The following is a 22079-nucleotide window of genomic DNA, read 5'->3' as shown; positions in this document are numbered from 1 at the left end:
ACAATAATTTTCAATGGGGCAAGTATATCAGCATTTGATAGCAAGCCGTGTCATGTGGGAATGTTCCTGGGCATTTGGTGACAATCTCCGGTGAAATGGCCAACCTCTTTTGGTCATTCTGGCCACTACTTCACTCCCTTTGCTCAGGCAGCCAAATGAGTTGGCTATACAAACACCAAAATGTTAGATTTGCCACTGCTTGTTTAACATTACTGTTTATTGGTCATGCACAAGCTATTGTCAGTCAACTATGAATGACTACCATGTGGGCCCCTTTCTCCTCGCTTAAATATGTTTCAACAGAATCAATTTTTGGAGTAACATTCTCATGTTTTTATGTTATCTTTTTAGATCGGTTTGCCCCATACCTATCAAACATGGCACTCTCTTTCCATTGATTTAGCAATTTGCAAAGTCCTCTTGGCAAGCCAAACCCATGGACATGTTTATTTTGTGTCAAAAGAGGCTTCATATGTTCATGTTTGGGAAAGGAGGGTTGGAGGGCATCACCGCCTCCTCCTGCAGCTTAGAGCCGAGGGCAGTTTGGGGGCTCAAACGCTCCATTCCCTTCCTGTTTGCAATAGTGGCGAACAGTGTTACTGCAAATAAATTCATATTGCCTTGTGAGCCAGGACCAATACGGCATCTACCTCTTCCCCAAGACTGTTTAGCTCCTCTTCCCGGTGAAGCCACCCCTCCTCCAGCTTTTACAAACACTGCCCAGTCACATTCCAGTAACTGGTGTTGCTGTAAACTTTGAGCCAGTGGTGCCAGCAACTGGCCTTCAGTGGATTCCTTTCTCTGTTCCAGCCAAAAAAACACAATGATTTGCAACTGACAAGCAGAAGAATTTCTTTGCTTGCCACCCAATAAAAACGTTTCTCAATTACTGCAATACCTTAGGCATTATTCCTTGAACACATGTGCCTGCTACAGCTTCTTGAGTCCTTTCAACCACTTATTTATTTCTGAATGGGGCATAGAAACAACTTTTAATCAATCAAGAAAATCTGCTGGTGACCCCATCCCTCTTTTGCTTACAACTTAAAATGTCATCTCAAGATGTCTTTCGAGGTTACACTAGTGCAATCTTTTGCATCCAAGCATCTGTAGTCTGAACTAATTCAGCACCAAATCCTGCATCCTCTCTGGGTATACCATTCTTGAGTCACAAGTGACGCGCCTCAGCAGGCATAACAATACTCTGATGAGCCACTCAGCTCAGCCCATGAAGAATTATAACAATGGATCACAGTACTTTGTTATTCAATAAATTTCTCAGGTTCTTCCCTGATATTTGGAAACTCCTTCACACATTCCTCAAATTCCCAGGTGTGCACGGGGCATGTTCTTTTACCAGGCTACCAGTTCCATCAGCACCCACTTCTGGAAATCTGCTTAGTGGGTATTGTACTTCTGTATTTTTATCCTGTAAATCGCACCCTCACATGTATGTGAGGGACTTATTGTGTACCTGCTTTCTCCCTGTCCAGCCAGGACTTAAACTTACGATTGCAGGCTTGTGCTTGCTGCCATTTAGGGGTTGCATTTGAGATGCTTCTGAGATTTTACTTTTGAATCTATTTGTTATGAAAGTAGTATAAATATAAAAAATGATGAAAGATACTGTTCCAACAGGTGGCAACCCTCAGAAAGGTACACACCCCAACTGGCACCTAAGTAAGCATGCGACTCTCAATGAACACGTGCTTGCTGAAAACAAAATTGATCTCACTCTTTGCAAAATTAATGACACTATGGCCAGCCAAAGTTACAAGCACAATTGCTTTGGAAGGGACATGAGACAAAACCAAAATTGAACTCAAACAGAAAGTGGCAATCATGTTCCTGCCTTTATCTCTGAACATTCTGTCAGCAGCACCGCATTGTTATATTTTTGGAAACATGTAGCCATCTCAAACAGGACTACTTTTTTGAATGTGATGTTTTTTTTCTATTATATATTAAACAAATCATTTTATTACAAAGGAATTTCAAACAATGTATAAGGTTTTCTTGGGGGCAGGATCATTTGTAAGGTATACAATATGTGGCCTGCACTACTCAAATACAGCACTGTGAGAAAAATGTTTGTATTAAACATTGTATACACATCATGGAGGATTTCGAATGACAAAAACAAAGCCAAAATACCAAAAAAGAAATTGATGGCTTACCTCCAGCATTTCACACAAGCGTACATCAGTTCTTTGCTGAAATAAATCAAACATAATATTAATAGAATGAAAACAACTTTAGAAATGTGCACATAATTAATAACAAGCAATGGCAAAGAAAATCACAAACAATATTATCACCATGTTTGCAGCACATGTTCCCTGCCACTGTGTAAAGATGTGTAAACTGTAGCAGCTGGTAAGGTTTGCTTTGGGGTGACATGAAAAAGAGACACACACTCACACACACTTTAAACATTATTATATGTTTTTGTGAAGAGTATGTAGGAACATTTATAGCGTGCACGTACACCGGAAGGCATCTTGGCGCGAGGATAACACACAGAAAACAATTTCCAGCTTGAAATAGCAGAGTTTTGAGATGATGGCGGAATTGCAAGTGGTTTTTGTAAGTCTCAAACTCCCCAGGAGATCATTCCACAGCTTGCTAGCTGCCAATGAGAAGGCCTGGCCTCCCGCTCTGCTCAAACAAAACTTGGGAACTACAACTAAGCAATTGTTGCTAGAATGGAGACCCCTACCTGGGATGTATGGCAAAAAAAGCATCCTGAAGAAAATCTGCACCTACCTCATAGTAAGCCCGATGAAACAGGCATAAAGATTTAAAGACTATCCTTTTTTCCACTGGAAGCCAGGGAAGAGGTTTGAGGACTGGACTGATGTGAGAACTATAAGGTATAGGTTACTTTACTCAGAATAAAGTACAAAAAAGAAGCAACAGTCAACCGGCAATGCTGTTTCTGGTGTGTGAAGAAGGCATGGTATCACAAGTAGACACTGACACAAGAGCTGCACATTTTAAAACCATTATTGATGGATTAAAAGGGGTTGGAAAACTATCTTGCCCTATAACTAAGATTGGAGTATTCTCGAACATCAAACAAAAAGAAAATACAGTTCTAGTCAGTCCTTAGTCAAAATAAAATGGCCCATACTAATAAACCTAATGCCAGCCCTCTTTCTAATACAATAAATGTTTAAAGGGAATGTGTAATGCAAAAAGGAAAAATCAGTGTTTAAAAGAAATGTCAGTATGGCTGAGTAAACTCCCTTCCCCACGTTTTACAGCACAGGGTAAGGTGGCACACTTGAACCTTTGAGACACACTCTGGCTTCGGACACAAGGATGAAGTTTGTTTCGTGGACCAGGGCCCACTGGGCCTTCCACCAAAATTCACTAGTATATCTGCTGGACTGCTCGGCTTTCTCTCATTCCAGCCCAGGTCACCTTTTAGATTGTAATACAGTTAAACAAAAGTTTCTTTCCTTCTGGTTACCACAATTCAGTATAGGTTTCCCTCCAATGGGTTCAAACCGTTCAATCACAATTTGTGGGGGTTCCCTTCCCCAAACTTCAATCACACCTTCATATGCTTCCCTCTGTCATGCTCAAGCCTCTTTTCACTTTCCTTTCGCTGTTGCAGACTTTCAAAACTGCAAGGCTTTTGCTCTTACCTCAAATGTCACTATTTCACTCCTGTTTATAGCACCACAACTAGATTTAATGTAAGAAATATGGGATTTCATGGAGAGTTCTTCATCAAGTACTACTCCTAAGGTTTTGACTTTCTTTTGAACTATGATGGTGTTATTGGCAATATGGAAAGAGGCGTAGTTATGATCAAGTTTTGCCCGGATGTTTTTAGATGCCACAATAAGGAGTTCAGTCTTTTTATCATTAAGAGCAAGAGAATTACAAGCCATCCAATCTTGTATGGCCTTATATATTCGGTTAATGGTTTCCGAATCGCTGCTGTATGAGCCACTCAACTGAATAACATGGTAAATGTAGTTTCGAGCACAGTACTTATTTCAAAGTTCAAAGATATCTCTCACACCCAAGTTTCCCTCTGCCGGGATCTAACCTAACAGTTCAAATCTTGCATGTCAGTTTCTTTCTCTTCCCGCTGCTTCTACGGCATCAGACATTTCAGAGCGACTTTCGATTGGGCAATCTTCTTTCACCGAACCACTGTTAGATTGCATCTTTAATGTATCGTTTTTTCCAATGCTTTGCTTTCTCTCGCGTCTTATCGGCACAGGCACAAGCTTCATTCGCCGGAATACTATTGCCATCAAGTTTCATTTAACACAGACGGGACTTTCATTGCTTTCATCAACTCACCGGCTGTGTTAATTAATTTTTGTCTTTCGCGGCTTTGATCCTGAAGTCAAAGCTGATACCACAACTGCTGCTGCACCTCCTTCAAACACAAACGCGGTTTGTCTCTTCTCTCTAACTGGGCTCCCTTGCACAACCTTCAAGGTCCTTCGGAGGTAGCACTCTCTGCCGGGGTGTTCAATGTTTCCCCTGTACCTCTGTTCCATCCCTCGGCCTGTCGCTCTGCTCTGGCTGGTTTGCATTTGCCCTGGAAGATCTGCTGCTTCTTGTGCATCACCTTGCTCAGAATGTGTGTCTCAGTGTTCCACCGTTTAACCATGTGGTGAGAGCTAATAGGTACCAGGTGTATGCAATTAAGATCAAGTGCCTGACCCTGCCTGATCTAATTAGAGGGATATGTCAAATGTATTGATTGATTGATATTTTATTTCTATCGCACTCGTACACAAGTGTTTCAGTGCGCAACAAGGCAAGGGAGGGGAAAAGGGGAGAACAAAACAGCGATCTTACTAGGCCCTGTGACATTGAGAACGTGCAAGTGCATGGGAGAGGGGGAGGGGAAAAGTGCATGGAAGGAGGGAGAAGTGGAAAGTGCGAAGCAGAGGAGAAACATATAAATAACAATAAATAAATAATAAAGGCAACAAACAGTTTTAATGCAGCCAGCAATATGCAAGTGCTAGGTTTAAGGTAGCAGACCTTAGTAGTTACATTGAGGGTAGGTCTGATAAGTGCAGGAAGAAAAAGGGGGGGACTGTATGGGTACAGATACAGTCCCCAGTGCAAGGGGTAGCCCGGAGGCAGTGCAGGAGGGTGGCGGGGTGAGCAGGTACTGGGCCCGAAGGACAAAGGGTGGCCAGGTGCACAGTGCCAAGAGAGAACAGATCAGCAGGGGAGACGGGAAGCGAAGGCAGAAGAAAAGAGGAAGGTCTTGAGGTGCTTCCGGAACCGGAGATGTGTCTCTTCAAGTTTTAGAGTGGGAGGGAGGCTGTTCTAGAGGGAGTCCCCAGCCGAAGACAGAGATCTACCCCCAGCTCGTTTCTTTGAAAAACGACTGACCCTGAGGGAGTTAGAGGTAGAGGAGCGAAGAGCTTGAGAGGGGAGGTATTTGCGGAGGGATAGCTGAAAGTATTTTGGACCCAGGCCCTAGAAAGCCTTGTGGACAATGCAGAGGGTTTTGGGTTTTGAATTTAATCCTTGCATCCACTGGGAGCCAGTGGAGCGATTTCAGAGCTGGAGAGATACGATCCCAGGGCTTGAGGCCAAGGACAAGTCTCGCAGTCCTGTTCTGGATTAGTTGCAGAGGGCGGAGAGTAGAGGCAGGTAGATTTAGAAAGAGGCTGTTACAATAGTCCAAGCTAGAGAGAACCAGAGCTTGGTATACCATGAGCTTCTGGGGGAAGGAGAGGAAAGGCAAAGTACCTCTGAGGAGGTGCAGTCGGAAATTTGACTTTTTAGAGACCTCAGAGATGTGGGCGGAGAAGGAAAGGGTTGAGTCAAAGATGACACCGAGGTTCTTAGCCTCGCAGGTGGGGGTAGGAGGAGGGCCAAGGGAGGCCGGCCAGAGAGTGAGGGGAAAGGATGGTGAAGGTGTGCCGATGAGGAGGATCTCCGTCTTGCTGGTATTCAGACAAAGATCATTGGCGGAACACCAATCTTGAATGGCAGTTATGCAATCAGAGATGAGAGAGGGAGAGGAGGTGACAGAGGGCGGCCTGAAAATGAGTTGAGTGTCGTCAGCGTAGCAATGGAAATTTGAGCAGAAAGTGGCAATGCAGTGGGCGAGATTTGCCGGGTATTGGTTGAAAAGCCAGGGCGAGAGGTTAGACCCCTGAGGAACACCACAGGTAGAGAGGAAGATAGATGAAAAGAAGGACCCAAGTTGGACCTGGGAGGGTCGATCTGAGAGAAAAGAGGTCAGCCAGGCCAGAGCCTGATCAGTGATACCCAGGTTTTCGCGGAGACGGTTGAGCAGGATGGTATGGTTGACCGTGTCGAAGGCAGAAGAGAGATCGAGGAGGATGAGGACAGAGGGAATTTCAGAGTCCGGGTTGGAGAGCAGATCTTCACGGATGTTCATTAGAGCAGTTTCCGTGCTTCTGGCAGCTCTGAAACCAGACTGGTGGTCATGGAGACAGCCAACATAATTGGAATGAAGGCTAAGCTGCGAGATGGCCAACTTTTGCAGGAGGTTGGCAAGAAAGGGAGTAATGGAAATTGGGTGATAGTTAGCTGGACAAGAAGGATCAGCTGTGGGTTTCTTGAGAAGAGGATGCACAAAGGAGTGCTTCAGAGGGGAGGGGAAGGATCCTGAGGTAATGGAGTGGTTGCAGAAATCAGCAAGGGCCGGAGCAAGGGTGTCAATGTGGTCCTTGATGGTTTTAGAGGAACAGGGATGAACCTGTTTTGACGAGGCTTTCATAGATCGGCCTTGTCTGGCGACCTCATCAGGGGTGAAAAGAGGAAAAGGAGGGTCAGCAAGCACAGATGGAGAGGGGAGTTGAGGTGTGTGGGTGGAGAGGGTGGCCAGGATGTCCCGGGTTTTTGAAATGAAGTCAGAGGCAAGGGCATTGCAAAGAGCAAGACAGTAGGGGAGACAGGAGGGGTAGAGACTGCAGCAGGGTTGGCCAGCTCCTTGCAGATTTTAAAGAGTTCAGCCGAGTTGATAGATGCCGCAGAGACACGAGCTTGAATGTGGACTCTCTTCTTGGTGAGGACAGAGTCGGTATTGCCTTTGTAGCAGGTGACAGGCCAGTTGTCAGAGGATGAACAGGAAGTCCTCCATTTCCTCTCAGCTGCCCGATACTTACGTTTAAGTGTAGCTAGGTCAGAGTCATACCAGGAATTGCACTTGACTTTGGACTTCAAACGGATCCTCATGACAGGATCAAGAGCATCAAGCGTATCAGAAATTGAAGAGTAGAGCAGAGACAGGGCTGTGTCAGGATGTGAGACAGCCAAAGGTGGAGGGGGGGAGAGAAAGTGGCGGTAAAAGCTTCAACTGACACACGCTTCATGGGCCGGATGTCCGAGAAGGTAGGTGGCAGTGTTGGGGTAGGCTTGGCTTGGAGGGAAGAGAGGGAGAGATGAGATGAGAGGAGGGAGTGATCGCTCTAGGAGAGAGGAGTGGTCAGAGGGATCGAGAGGGGGAGGTCAGAGGAGATCAAGACATCGAGTGTGTGCCCTGCAGAGTGAGTCGGGCCAGAGGGGAGGATGGACAGGGAGAGGGAGTCGCAGAGGTCACGGAAGAGTACAGAGGAGGAGCAAGGAGAGTCTAAATGAATATTTAGGTCACTGAGGAGGAGGAGTTGAGTGGTAGAGGCCAGGAGGGAGGAGGAGAGGTCTGCCCACTCAGAGAGAAATTAGGTGATTTGACCAGGAGGCTGGTAGATGGTAACCACAGTAAGAGAATGGGTAGGCGAGAGGGAAAGCCTACAGACAAGGCATTCAAAAGAGGAGTAGGTCTGAGTGGGAATGATAGAAGCAGGAATCCACTCAGGAAATATCAGGGTTACCCCCCACCACCGGACCGGGAGGGTCTGGGTGCTGAGAGGATCTTGTAGCCATTAGGGAGGAGAGTGTCAAAGCTCGACACAGAGCTGGCCATTAACCATATCTCAGTAAGACCAAGGACATCAAGGTCTAGTTCTTCAAGCAGGTGGCAGATGACAGAGGAGTGTTTGACGGCAGAGCGAGAGTTGAGAGTGGCAATAGGAAGAAGGTTGCCAGCCTTAAAGACCTTCCGGGGAGGAGTACAGATCAGAGGTATGCCCTGCGGAGGAGAAAGAGCCCTAGGAGGGGCAGAGGAGGAGGAGAGAGAGAGAGGGAAAGGTAGCTAAGGGGGAAGAGGAGGAGACAGCAGGAGATGAGAGGAAATTGATGAGGTGAGGGAAGCGCCTATTAAAGAGGAAGAGATTGGCCTGAGGGCCTTGGACCATGACAGTGCCATTTCGGTAGACATTAATGATGACTTTAGAGGAGTCGAAGGAAGCTATGAGAACTTCCCAGGGAGTGCCACCATTAATGGGAGAGGAGGAGATTGGGCAGACCACAGAGGTGTAGGTGGTACTCCTTTCAGTCTCAGACCTCCTCTTCCTCGGCTCACTGTTTGTGTAGGAAAGGGGGGAACTGGGGAGTTGGAACATCCTATAAAATAGGATGGGACAGGGGTATTTGGAAAGGGGGTTACCATATCTCACCATCAGGTGTTCCTCCCGCACTCCCTGAAGACCCCTCACCCAAATGATCCTCCTGCACTTGTCCACTCAAGAGTAAGAGATTCCCATGGTGTAGGTAGTAAAACACCCTCTGGTTTTTCACAGGTGCCTTACGTAAGTGACAGAGTTAGTGATCAGTTGGCCGATGGATGGTGTGGAATACTTGGCACAAAGACCGTGGACAGGCCAGGATAGAGCTCTTCCATTTGTACAAAGTGTGACGAATCTGGACAATTTGTCCTTTCTCCCCACAGGGGAGTCACCAACCTTTGAGGCTAGGGAGGTGAGCCAGTGACACAAGACCCTCCCTAGGGGTCTGGGCAAGTGGAACCGCACTAGATGTGACTCCCATCTTGGTGACAAGGACTCCCATTTCAGAATGGAACTCCCCGTCCGAACCACCTTGTCTTCATATATGAATATGGAAAAGACCTGTATATCTCCTGCAACCACTGTATTTGACAGCGATCCTTCTTTACCTCTCTTGGTTGCAGGAAATGCTGAACGCAACCTGAATGCCATGGTCAAAAAAGAAGGACACTGTTCAAATTCTTTCTGTGATGTGTTTATGGAGAGGCCAGATTGTAAAGCGAAGAGACTCATACAGAGTCAGTGGTACTGTAACGCAGAGGCAAACCATTGCAGTATTGACGTCCTTGTGGGGCGGAGGCACGCTGGGCCACGGAGCCAGCGGAAGCAAGCATTGCGAGCGAAATGCAAACCGAATGCCTATGGCTTGGGGTTGTATCTCAACTAGAAGCCCAGGTCGAAACGAGAGCAGAGACGGAAATATACCAGTCTCATCGGGTGGCGTAACCAAGCAGAAACTGTGGTGGCCCGGGAGGCCGGTGACAAATGCAGGGACAAGACTGTATGAGGGGGCCTGGATCCAAGAGCTCTGTGCACGTCAGACTTCAGCTACAGAGATATATAGCCATGGGGAAAGCTGACAAGGATTCGGGAGCCTGAGAAACCAGACGGAAGGCATACTGCTACAAGGAATGAAGATTGTGAATAGTAGCTGGGGAACACATCCCGGTTATGAGAGCCTGAGAAAGCCAAGTCTGCACATACCCTATAAAAGGGGGAGTGAGAGTAATACAAACTTTTAGAGACATGGCTGGAAAAGCTATTCAGGTTACAGAAGCCTGAGAAACCGGAGTATGCAACAAAACACGAAAGGGGGAAAGAAGGAGATGTGAATAATTGAATTAAGGAAAAGCAAGCTAGAAAGATTGTAAAGCTTTAAACAACCAGGGCAGACTACCACCCTATCCAAAATAATGTGTGTGAAAGAAAAGAAGCTACCTGAGGACTACAGGTCTTTGGGGAGTCCCAGCACCTCGAGGGAGAAAATTACACATTTTGAGGGATTTTTGTGTATGGTCTCAAGCAATCCCAGAGAAATTGAATTGTTTGCATCAAGATACAGTTTTTCTTATTAAAAGGAGAGACTGCAAAAATTAATTTAATATCAAGGCGGGAAAGAATATCCTGCTAGGGAAAAACAAACGTTGGAAGATTGAAAACAAGTCAAGTATGAACTGGGCCAGGCAGAAGTCTCGCTGAGGGCTAGTGTAAAAATACTGCCCGTTTCGTTCTTTTAGTTTGTTTTCTATAGTGGTGGGCTAGTTAGCTGGATAGGATTCAGACTAATGCATTTGAATTTGGACTTTAGCATCCACCTTTAGTTTTTGTTTTGCTACATAGGCAACTTCCTCGTGGAAATAGAGTAGGTTAGGCATTTGATTCCTTTTCTTTTTAATAAAACCCTTGAAACATGACTCACAATCATCCAAGTCCTTCTTCTTGTTGACTACATACGGTGCCAGAAGTGGGAAGTAGACAGATTGATATAAACTGGAGACCTCTCCTCTTCACTAAGACCAGTGAGGGAGCCAAGGCCCCTACTCAGGCCACTCCCAATCCATTGGCTTTGATCTGTATAGCCTGGAAACCATATACTTACCCCGAAGGAGAGATATTTAATACCAGCATGCTTATGTCTTTCCCTTTCACTAGGGACCTATATCAGGATGGCTTGTAAATCTGAACTACCTTGGAGGTACAACTAAGATGTTGCCGTCGGGGTAGTAGATCCCGACTATAGGGGCGTGGTGACGGTGATCCATAGAACCTCCAATTTCCTGGTTAAAGAAGTGGGGCTGTGGCTCAGGGAATCCTTGAGAAAGCACTTAGCCAAGTTCCCCAAGAAAGTCAAACTTTACTCAAACCTGAGAGAGGATCAATGGGTTTTGGGGAAGCTAGAGAGGAAACGGAGGTGAGAGAAGCAGAGGAAATGACCCATTACCCGATCTTGCCTTCACTCAAAGGAATGACCCTGGCCGAAAGGAAAGGGTGGGCATCACTGAACAATAATGGTGGTTCCTCGCATTGATCCAAAGGTGCCCCTCGAACTTGCCCACTCCCATCTCATCTCATGGACGCCCATCAGGGGTTAGAGAAGACTCCAGGCCAAGTGGTATCTTGATTCTACTGGCCTGGAGTGGGGGAGAACCCCTTCCAATGAGGCCAGAGAGGGGCGGCTGCTACCCAATAGTCCCCCTGAGGGGCGTTACTCAGCAGGTGGATCTCATGGGGAACTGAACCCTCTATAGGATCAGTGATGACAGCCTTGGGAGATAGTGGTATGCACCCCCTCGCTATCTCTGTCCTCTCATGCCTCGCAGCCCCCTCAATCCCCTTTAGTTCCCCACCTGTCTGTGTATCTCTGTAGGACAGAAGACCCAAGAAACACAGACCACATTGGGACGAGGAAGAGTGAGGCTGACCCAAGTGGAGTGCCTTTACCTACTGACACGAAGAAGCTCAGACAAGGAGGAAAAATCCCACCGCCGAACCAACATAAGCAGTACAATCACTAGAGTCAGACACAGACATAAAAAGGGAAGGAGATCCTCCCTGCAGGAACCAAGAGCTAGCTGCAGGCTCGCCGCAGAGAACAGGAAAGGCTGACGGCACCTCACCGAACACACGCTGTGTTCCTTGTTGTCCAGGCAGGAGAATCAGAGTGGGAGCACCAAAGGGTCGGACCACGTGGTCGGACTGAGACGCGCACGCCGAGGGGGACAAGACATGCAAACGCTGTGAGGACACGCAGAGACTGCTCAAAGTCATGCAGAAGCCAGCAGCAGGACAAAGGAGTTCAGCAAAGCCACCTGAGCAAGTTGGGAGCACCACAAAAGGTACCTCGGTTAGAGTAGTGGGTGGTAGAGATAGCGGAGAACAAAGGGGGTGGTTGGGGAAGGCTGAAGAACCCCATCTACCACGTACCAAAACATGGGGAACTCTGAACCGAACATATAAAAACCAGTGCCTGGCAGGTTAGTGAACCAGGCCTGGGTACGACATGTAATAAACCTGAGAGAGGGGTCTTGGACTCATATGAAGTCCGGAAAGCCCAGAAAGAGCAGCACACCAGGGTCTGGGATCCACACAGAGTCAGAGAAGCCCCACAAGATCAGCACAAGGACTCACACCAATTTGAAGTACACAACCAAGGGGCTGAGGCTTGCAGCAGGTCAGGGAGGTCCTGGGACAGCATAGAAGGGTCTGAGACCCACACACAGGAGAGAGAAGCTACCCAGCAAGTCTGGGATATCCTGAGACATCCTAAAGGGGTCTGGAACCCATTTAAGAAAGCATGCAACTAAGGGGCTGAGACCCGTAGCAAGTCGGGGAGGTCCCACGACAGCATAAAACGGTCTGGGGCCCACGCAAAAGAGAGAAGCTATCACAAGAAGTTTGGGTGATCCCGAGACATCCCAGCGGGGTCTGGACCCAGACAATTATATGATAAGTAATTCATAACACGTCTGTACACAAGTGACAAGAGAGAGAAAGGGGTGCAAAAAGTGAACATAAAGGGCCGAGAAACCACTGCCAAAAGAAGGGAAATTTTTCTGTAACACTAAGAGCTACAGGCAAGTCTGGTAGGATAGTGAACCAGACTTCATATTACCTTTGTGGACTGGAGAAAGAACAGGGAAGAGAAGCCCCCTTGATGTTAACTGTGTTTTTGTGAAGTTCGACTTTTGGTGAAATAAGAAGATCTACAGTCAAGTCTGGCAGGATAGTGAACCAGGCTTGATGTTACATGTGTGAACTGGTTAAAGAACAGGGGAAGAGACTCCCCCCCTGATACTGTGGAATTTTGTTTTTGTGAAAAAAAAAAGAAACCGAGAAAGAGAATAGGAGGTAAGGCAATTCCCTGCCAATCGTGTTGTGTTTTTGGATACATATGGAAGAGCATCCAACATTAAGAACGTTTAAGTTAAAGAACCATTTGTTATGTTTTCTCATCAAGAATTTAACATTTGAGGTGGCATCCAGAAAAAGAGAAACCTACTTCTGGATCAAGAAGACACACAGTGTTTCCCTAGTTAATCTAGAGTGTAAGGGACAAAAATAGGTAGCATAAGCACTGAGGGTATAACCACAAGCATAGTGTCACATCTGCCCATCCTGTAGGGGTCACGTTTGTAAGCAGTGGCTAACCCACAAGAAAACGAGACACAAGGAGCAGAACTACGCTCCAAGCAACTCCAGTGTCAGGCACGTGGAGTCGAAGAACTCCAGGGAAACAGCTGTGCCTACGTGCATTCGCACGCATCAGTGAGTAGCTGTTCAGGCTCGAGTCTTCAACGCGAATGGAATTACATAAGGAGGCTCTACCCCAGCCGGCACTTGTAGCGGGCGCACACCTGCCTGTTCCTCTCAGGTCCCGCTGATGCAAAGATATGTCACGTGGTGATGCTGCTTTGATGATTCACGTTCTCAGAACTAACTGCATGTGGATCTAACAAGGCGAGCGCATAGGAGCTCTCGCTGAATTAACCCTTGCCACTAATCACAGTGCTAACCTAATCAGTGAGATTGTGCTTGCAAGCATTACCGCTGCAGGCTAATTGTGTTGTTGTTTCTTAGACATTTGGCAGAATGTCAGGCATGGTGATCGCATTCTCCCTCAGAATGGGAGTGAGAGGGACACAGCACATTGCGCAGACTGCGGAGAATCAACACATTTCTGTGGGATAAGTGATCATTGTGTGCTATCTGATGTTAAATAGCACTTTCAGTGCTTTCTGTGCTATGATATGCTAATGAGGGTCACATAACTTGTTCTTTCAATGATTCATTGTGCTTTTGGGACGGCTTATAACAACTGGCCTGTGTTTTCCGAACTACAAGCGCCGAGACTCCTAAAGGGAAGGCAGGAGTGCATGCAACCTCTGCATAAGAGTTTGGAACCTGACAAAAGGTATTTGCCAACAAACATACCAGTATTGTCAGTCTTGTACCTCTGCACCCTTACAACAGCGACATGGGAAATCTGTCAGAAAACCGCAGCCACTCCAGATCCCCCAGCTCCATTACAACCACTTCCGATTATTGATATCCCTTTCTCGAGAATAGCTCTGGACATAGTGGGATCACTAGAATCATCAAAAGTAGGGTAACAAATATATGTTAGTTATCATTGACTACGACACCCGTTACCCTGAAGCCTTCCGTCTTTGGAACAACACTAGTCAACAGCTCCTAAAAAACCTCTTTTCCCTTTTTATCTAGAGTAGGGTTCCCCAAGGAAATCCTCACCAACTAGGGCACTACTTGCATGTCAAAGATCATAGGGGGTGTAAAAGAGATGTAAAAAATCAAAACCCTTCGGACCTCTGTTTATCACCCCCAAACGATGGTCTGTTAGAGAGGTTAATTCAAATCCTGAAAATGATTCTCCACAGGTTGGTAGAGACAGATGGCAGAAACTGGGATATTATGATTCCATGGGCCCCATTTGCCATCAGAAAAACTCCACAGGTGTCTCTAAGATACTCACCGTTTGAATTACTGCATGGGCGAGAACCTTGAGATGTTTTAGATATATTGAAAGAGACTTGGGAAGAAGCCATCTACAGTGATGAATCTGATGATGGCATCACTCCTTTCCCCGAGATAACCTCTCCCCCATGTGGCCAGGGGAGGGCAGCCGCTACCTGATGCTGACCCTGGGGGTGGCTACATGAGGGAGGACTAACTGGGGGTAGGTGACACTAGGGGAGACGACATGACATCATTGGGGAAGGTCACATGGTCTCCATTCTATTTTAAGGATGGGTCCTCCATTCCTCATACACGGATGACATATAACACTCTCCCTCAACCGCTTACTAGATCTACTTTAAGTATTCCCCAACACCCCACAAAGAACAGTACATCAACAACTTGTACGAGGGAGAGACAGGGAGCTGTAATGATCACTCCCAATACGATCCAATATCTGCTTCCTCAACGTCATACAAGGAACAACCTGGTAACAATTCAGATGAGAAAGAGCAACAGAGGAGTGATGATGACTGTTAGGCAGAAACCTGTGCAGTTCCCTTGGGGAACACTGCAAAAGATTTAAGACTACAGGTATAGCAGTAAACCCACTTGGTAGCAGTCTGCACCACCCAGATTTACTTGGTAGCTGTGGCTGAGCAGTCAGACTTCCCTCAAGAAGAGTTAGGCAGTATGTAAAGTATACACCATAGGTACTCAAATACAATAGCACAAGCAAACACTGACCAGAGCTTGGTTTCAAAAGTATATAGTTATTTATTTATTAAACACACATAAGTTGAAATCACTCTAGCAAAAATATAGTAAAAACTCTTCAAACACAGTTATAATGAAAGCAGTTTCAACCCTTACTCCTATCTAGACAACTCTAGGTTAACACCACATAATTCGAACAGAGGTGAGTGCTTAACGTTAGATGACACTCTAGTAGGTTCAAGAAAGGGATAAAAGAAACAGAAATAGGTTAAACACACCACTCTAAGGTCCAGAACACTTGCAATAGGCTCAAAGAAGTACAAAGTCACAGGTGAGCAAAAGTCACTAGGCAGGGCCCACTCTTAGAGTAGCCGGAGCGAAAATGTGCCCAAGATCACACTGTTAGTAGGGATTCAAAGTCTTGCAAAGAGTTAGAAAGAGTTTAGAGTGGCTTAGAAAGTTTAGCCAGGGTGTCCCAGGCACTCCCAGGTTCGAAAGCCGGGGGCTAAAACTACCCCGTACAGTCGGTGGCAAGGGAAGCCAGGCGGAACACGGTACCTTAAGCGGAAAGGATCCTCCAGCGGTGGCAGTTGTTCCAGGCAGTGGCAGCCAGGCTCGACGTCGGTCAGGGGAGAAGAAGTTCTCGCTGAAGAGCAGAAGAAGAAGGTCGTTGCACTGCCCGGGAAGAAACCAGCCGCGGAGTCCTCCGGTTAAAGGGTTGTACCGACTTTCGCGGTTAGGGGTAAAAGTGTGGTATTCCGGTTGCCGGGGTGCTTGGCACGGGCAAGGCGGCCACGAGATACCTCGAGAAGCGGAAAGAAGGTGAAAACTGGTTGTCCCCACCAGTCAAGGGAAGGAGCCACTCCGTTAAGAGTTCTCCTCGGTCTTCGGGAAAGGTGGTGAGACGGTTCAGCAGGGCTCCACCGGGTGGTGTCGTCGAAGCAGGTCGGCTCAGCTCTTCCCTCGTCGGATTCTTGGTCCTGTGGCGACTTCTGAAGTTCCAGTCCCCAAAGCCCTGCTTTTATGCAGCAAACCCCCATTCACCCAGCCTAGCTGTCACTCAAACATGCTAAGTGGTGAGCCGGCCGGCTCACCACTTGGGCCAATCAGGACGGAGTGCGACTTGAGTTACCAAGGTAACTCAGTCCAGGGTGCCTAAATCCCCCTCCACCCCTCCTAAGTACCCCAGACAGAGTGGCACCACTTTGGAGGGCTTCTGTGGAGAAGCCCGCCAAAAGTGGAACAAAGGGCTCCACTTTGGGTCAGAGTTACAGAGGCGAACACCAACGCCATTTTAGAATCAAGTTTTGGCAAAAAGTCCCAACCGGAGTTATAATAATAAATATATAAACCGGCGGTAGGTTTAAGGCTACCGTAAATAAATAATTAAATGTGTTAGCCTAAAACAATGGGAAATCCCATAGGAAAATATTCGCGGTCGAATATAAAACGTAGTTTCCACTGCCACCAGCCAAAACTCGATCAGGGGGGACGGAGACGTGCCCCCTCGACTAACAGACCCTGGGGCAATCGAATTGCCCCAGCCAGTACGTCCACAATATGATGGTTTGTACTGGTTCTGTTCAGGATTTAAGACTAGCAAAGCCTTTGGTGACTTTACATGCCCTGGGAGACAGTAGTCAGTCCCAGGGTATGGAGTCTATGTTGGGGAGTCCCTAGGACACCCCTGGGTCACGGCACAGAGGGTGCTGTGTAACCCACATCACAAAAATACATGAGGCCCTATGGAGTAAAAGACCCCATAGCCCATTCAACACAAGGTTTAACCAAGGAAACACACTTCAACATGTCCAAGAGTGAGGGTAAAAGAGTCTCACTCTGGGCAGGGGAGAAAAAATAAACCCAGATATCCAGCAAAGCTGCTGGGGGACTCACTAGGTAGGGAAATTCAGCCTAAACAGAGAATTCTCCCTAACAATGACTAAAACCGGTAAACCAATGCAACTGTCTAGCATTTGGAAACTATATAATCATGCCGGGAAGAGGGGCGGGGAGAGGATGCTTTCAGACAAGACACAGTATTTCCCATTTCCTTTTTCCAATGAACCTTCTCTCTGAGAAATCTTTGAAGGATACCGTCAAACCCCATATTTTTCTTCCATTAAAATTGACCTTCAGATATGTCATCAAGATAAAGGGACAAGAAGATCAGTCAGGAAGACACCCCCTCATGTGAGCATGTTAGACCTACATCCACCTTCTCTTGTTAATATCGGAAAATGGCACAGTGCAACCTGCCCTCCCTTATCTTTGTAGGTTATGTTCAGTCTGGCCCTCTTTCACACACACACACACAGTGTTCCACATTCATATGCCTTTGGGACTGGAATGAAGAAGAAGCAACTAGGAGTAATACACACTTCTAGTGTGGTACTGAGACGAAGAAGAGGACTGTAAAACAGCACTACCATAGTCAGGCATGTCCCACTAGTTGAGGCCAGGCGAAGGACTTACACCTGCAGCCAGTTGAAAGGCTGCATGTGTATATAAAAGGAAACCAACAAATGGCAGAGTGTGATCTGCCTGGGGCGAGAGTCTCTGGGGAAAAGGACATGGCAACCCGGTACGGAGCAGGCTCCAGAGGCACCGATGGAGAGGTCACCGAGCGCTGCAGGGGAGCAAAAAGGACACTGCAGCCCGAGCGGGCTGTGGGAAGGTCGGGATTCCTGCAGAATCCAGTGCAGTGTGTCCCCTGCTGGAGCTGGGGGACACTGAAGACTCCTCGGGGGAGCGGCCAAAAGCAGCAGGCAGGTTCGGAAGCGACGAGCGCTGCTCATCGGAGCTACCAGCGTGTGAACGGGGAGTAATAAACCGCAGATGAGAAAGCTGAAAGCACCCAATGGAGCTGCCGGAAACCGGTGAGTGGCGAGAAGGGAGTAGTCACGCCGGGGCACTCCAGGGGCTGGGCTTGGGCACAAAGATACTGATCAGATGAAAAGACATGATAAGAGGAACGTTTTGTAAATGCAGAGTGAACTGCAAAGTGTTTCATGCATTAGTGAACACTGAACTATGGAAAGGTTATGCAAAATACATAATAGCAGCGTACACGTGAATGGAAAGTAAGGTGCTTTTATGAATACAGAGAAAGCAAGTAAAAAGGCATTGAGAAAGCCAAGTGTGCAAATACCCTATAAAGGGGGGAGAGAGAGTAATACGAACTTTGTGAGAAATCACTGGAAAAGCTATTTGGTTACGGAAGCCTGAGAAACCAAAGAGTACAAAAAAACGATGAAAGGGGGACTGAGAACAGTACTAACACTGTGATGAACAATATGAAAGTATGAACCCAATGAAAATCAGTAACATTGGCTGAGGAAACAAGTAAAAAGAAATGATAATCACTAATGTGATGTATGGAAGCAAAGTGGTGACAAGGAAAGCACCCCATGAAGTGAATGGTGTGAAAGTCACACTGTGGCAGAGGTAAGAGGCTGCCAAGGATAAAAAGAACAGCAAGTGGACAATTGACACAGGCTCAAAGAGGGTGCTGTGGCAGTCCAATCAGAACAAGCAAATATAACAAAGTGCCAAGGGTTATCGGTTGTGTGACGTGTAGTGGGTGGACCATGTGGTCCGACTTCTGCGCCTTTTGAAGGCATCATGAAGTAAGACACAGACAATATACTTAAACATCAGGATGGTAAAAGGCCTAACCTGTCCTATGTAAAGGTGGGATTTCCATAACTGAACAAAACTAAGGAAAGTCTGAGCCAAAGAGTTCGACTTCAAAGTTTGCCTGTGTCCAAAAGCTATTCCTGCCATTACAATTATCGTCAATATGGAAAGAGGGATACTGTGTCTCGCCTGTGGGTACCACACTCCTAATCTCCGGGGACCTACCACCCAGGTGATACTCCTTTGCTTCTACAGCCCCCGGGTCGGGATCTAAGAGCGATGGATGGCCTTTCCCTGGCCAACTAAGAAGTAGATCCTCTGGGTTTAAGAGTGAGAATACCCTCAGGTTTCTCACAGCCTAGACTGAATAACCCCTACTTGGAGTGAACCAAGGGAAGTTAAGTTACTGAAACTGATGTGCCTATCAAGTATTGAAATGAACAAGCGATGTGAACTGTTGAAAAGCCTAAAAGGTTAAAAAGTTGGTTTGAAACACTTATTGAAAGTTAAGAGACTCTTTGCAACTGTGCTGAACTTGGAGAAAGGACCCCGAGGCCTATTGGAACCGTTTGGAACTTGGGCAAGGGGCTGAAATGCAAGCCAAGAGCTGGAAGAAGCTCTGAACTTTAAATTGGTACACTACTTCTTTTGATGCTGACATCCTTATACATTGTTTAGCTTTAGTTGTATGGAAAAATATAGGACAGATAGACTTTTAAGCTGAACTTACTGACTCTGACTATCCTTAGTTTCTTTAGGTAGGGAAATCCCACCTTAGCATAGGGCAAGTTAGTTGTCTTGGTTAGAACCTATGCTTAGAGTATTTCTGAACTGTAAAACTGAAGAATGTCAGGCATAGCCATCGTCAAGTAATGAACTAAAGATCACCTCAGGGAATTCATATGGATTCCATAATTTACTTAGGTGGCTTCCAACTTTAAGTCCTTTAGATCAACCTAACATCCTATTGCTTCAAAAAAATATGAAATTGGACACCCTAATTCTTCCTGATTATACTACCTACTGCGTTCCTGCAAGTAGATTTAACGGTGGGTGGCCTTCTGGTGGTTTAGCTACTGCAATTACAAATAATATTAAAACTAAATCACAACTTGTCTGGAAATCAACCCAGCTTTTGGGTGTTTGGTTGACACTGAACAATAGGAACTTCGAATCGATCCTATTGATTAGCCTATATTGGAACCCTGCTAGTCTCTTATTAGACACCATGCTAAATGAACTAGACAATTGCTTAGAAACATCTCTTCTCCTTTAGGCACTTGTGGAATAATCATTGGCGGCGACATTAATACTGACTGTCGGTCCTTTGCTCATTCAAATGCCAATAATAGCGTAAATTCAGCTAAAACAAGAGGCTTGATTTTGAAATCTTACTTCCACGACTGGGACATTGAAATGGTTGAAAGCAAAGATTCAGGTCCGCAATTTACTTGGTGTTGTGGGAGGTATTATTCAATGATTGATTACATAGGTCTATCGAATAATATTGCATCTATAACAGGTCCATTAACAATTAGTCCAATAATACATGGAGATCATGCGCAGTTTAACAATATGTCTAAAAATTGAATGCTCTACGTTAGACATTGATCATACATTAATCTTCCTGGAAGTCCACCGTGAATCTATATCGTTAAGATGGAATCCTGGTCCATGGACAAAATGTGTGGAGTATGTAACTGCACAAATCGTGAAGAATAATATGAATGTGGACAGGTCGCCTTTTGTAAGGGAACTCATGTACTCAAAAATTGTAAGTAATGCAGTGTTATATTTTCGCACCAAATATATTAAGAATAAAACTACGCATCCTTACCATTTTGACTTTACTTGTAAGATATTAAAAAGAGGGAAAAATAAGGAACTGAGGAATTTAAGAAATAATTATTTGTACACCGATAATTATCACTTTGTGTGAAAGCAGATACTGCTCAAATATAAAAATGTTAAGACATGTACGTATCCTGAATCATAACAATGCCAATTGTGCCTTGATCAAGCCTATATGCAAACATGACTCTGGGGGCGATCTTGCAAACCATAAAAAGTTCTAACCAACAAAAGGTTGCTCTCTGTCTAACTGCATCTCTGAAAAAACATGAAGCGAATATATATCAAAGAAATACGCACTCCCAGAAGAATTCCTGAATGCAACAATTCCGCCTCTGTGTGTTCATAAGGTCGGTCGATACCAATGGTCTATAGATGGCATAACATAGGCAATTGGTAAATTATCCTACTCAAAATCTGCAGGACCTAATGGACTACCTCCATGCGTTTATAAATCAGACCCGATGATTTTATGGTCAACAATTCTAAAAGCTAAATTCGACAATATTAATAAGACTGGACTTATACTGAATTCTTGGGTCATCTCTAATATTATTCCTATTTCCAAAAAAGATGATCCTTCTTTACCACAAAACTATCGACCAATTTCACTCATTAACACAGAAGCGAACATTTTTGTAATTCTGCTCCTGTATCAATTAGAGCAGTATATTAGTACACGTGGTCTGTACTCAAATTTTCAAACAGGATTTAGGAAATCAATAAGCACCACATTGAATGCCACTATTATGGCTCATATAATAGCTGGTGCAAAATCCAAAAACGTAAATCCTGTCTACATGGCTTTTATAGACATGTTGGCAGCATTTGACTGTGTTGTCCGTAACATCCTATGGTTTAAAATGGCAAAATTGGGAATCCCATCGGAATTGATTTATTGGTTTGTAAAACTGCACACGGATACATCATACAGAATCAGGATCTCAGCTGACAGAAGAACTACGGATCCAATAAGAACTTTTCTTGGACTGAAACAGGGCTGTAATCTTGCAGCCACCTTTTTCAATGTATACATACATCTCTGACTTGGACTTGGCATAGAGTGGAAAAAATCTATTTTCGATCAAACTGGGGTCGTTACGTCTGCAATGGCTCGCTTTTGCAGACAATATTATAATTTTCAACCCAACACCAGCAGGGCTGCAAGCAAAATTATTTTCATTTGAGGGTTTTGCAAAAGCGCACACTCTTAAGCCCTAATCCTACTAAAACTGCGATAATGAGATTTGGCCCGAGTAACAAGAGAAAAGGGTATTGTTGGTTTATAGCAAATACATCGATCCCCCTGATCACAGAAACAATATGTTTCGGCTATCATATAGTTGAAAATAACTTGGTTAAATTATGGGCTGAACAATTAAATCTAAAAGTGCGACCATTGCCTTCCCAACTCAAATAGGGCAAGTTAGGCCATATACCATTCTGACATTTAAGTTAATACAAGTGTTTGGTTTTCAACACTGAATCTGT

General features: G+C 45.6%; 1 protein-coding gene across 2 annotated transcripts in view; it reads right to left on the bottom strand.

Moving 5' to 3' along the window:
• The window catches only part of VPS50 (VPS50 subunit of EARP/GARPII complex), a 2190829-nt gene that overhangs the window by 1630009 nt on the left and 538741 nt on the right, over positions 1–22079 (bottom strand). For both annotated transcript variants that reach the window (XM_069648466.1, XM_069648467.1), the window contains one exon: positions 2178–2213. In XM_069648466.1, coding sequence (XP_069504567.1) covers positions 2178–2213 — 36 coding nt within the window. The remainder of the gene's footprint in view (positions 1–2177; positions 2214–22079) is intronic.

The sequence above is a fragment of the Ambystoma mexicanum genome, chromosome 2q, assembly GCF_040938575.1.
Source record: "Ambystoma mexicanum isolate Mex_15411 chromosome 2q, UKY_AmexF1_1, whole genome shotgun sequence".
In the NCBI taxonomy this organism is placed as follows: Eukaryota; Metazoa; Chordata; class Amphibia; order Caudata; family Ambystomatidae; genus Ambystoma; species Ambystoma mexicanum.
Note: the sequence above shows the minus strand (reverse complement) of the source record. Positions and strands in the feature narration are given on the sequence as shown.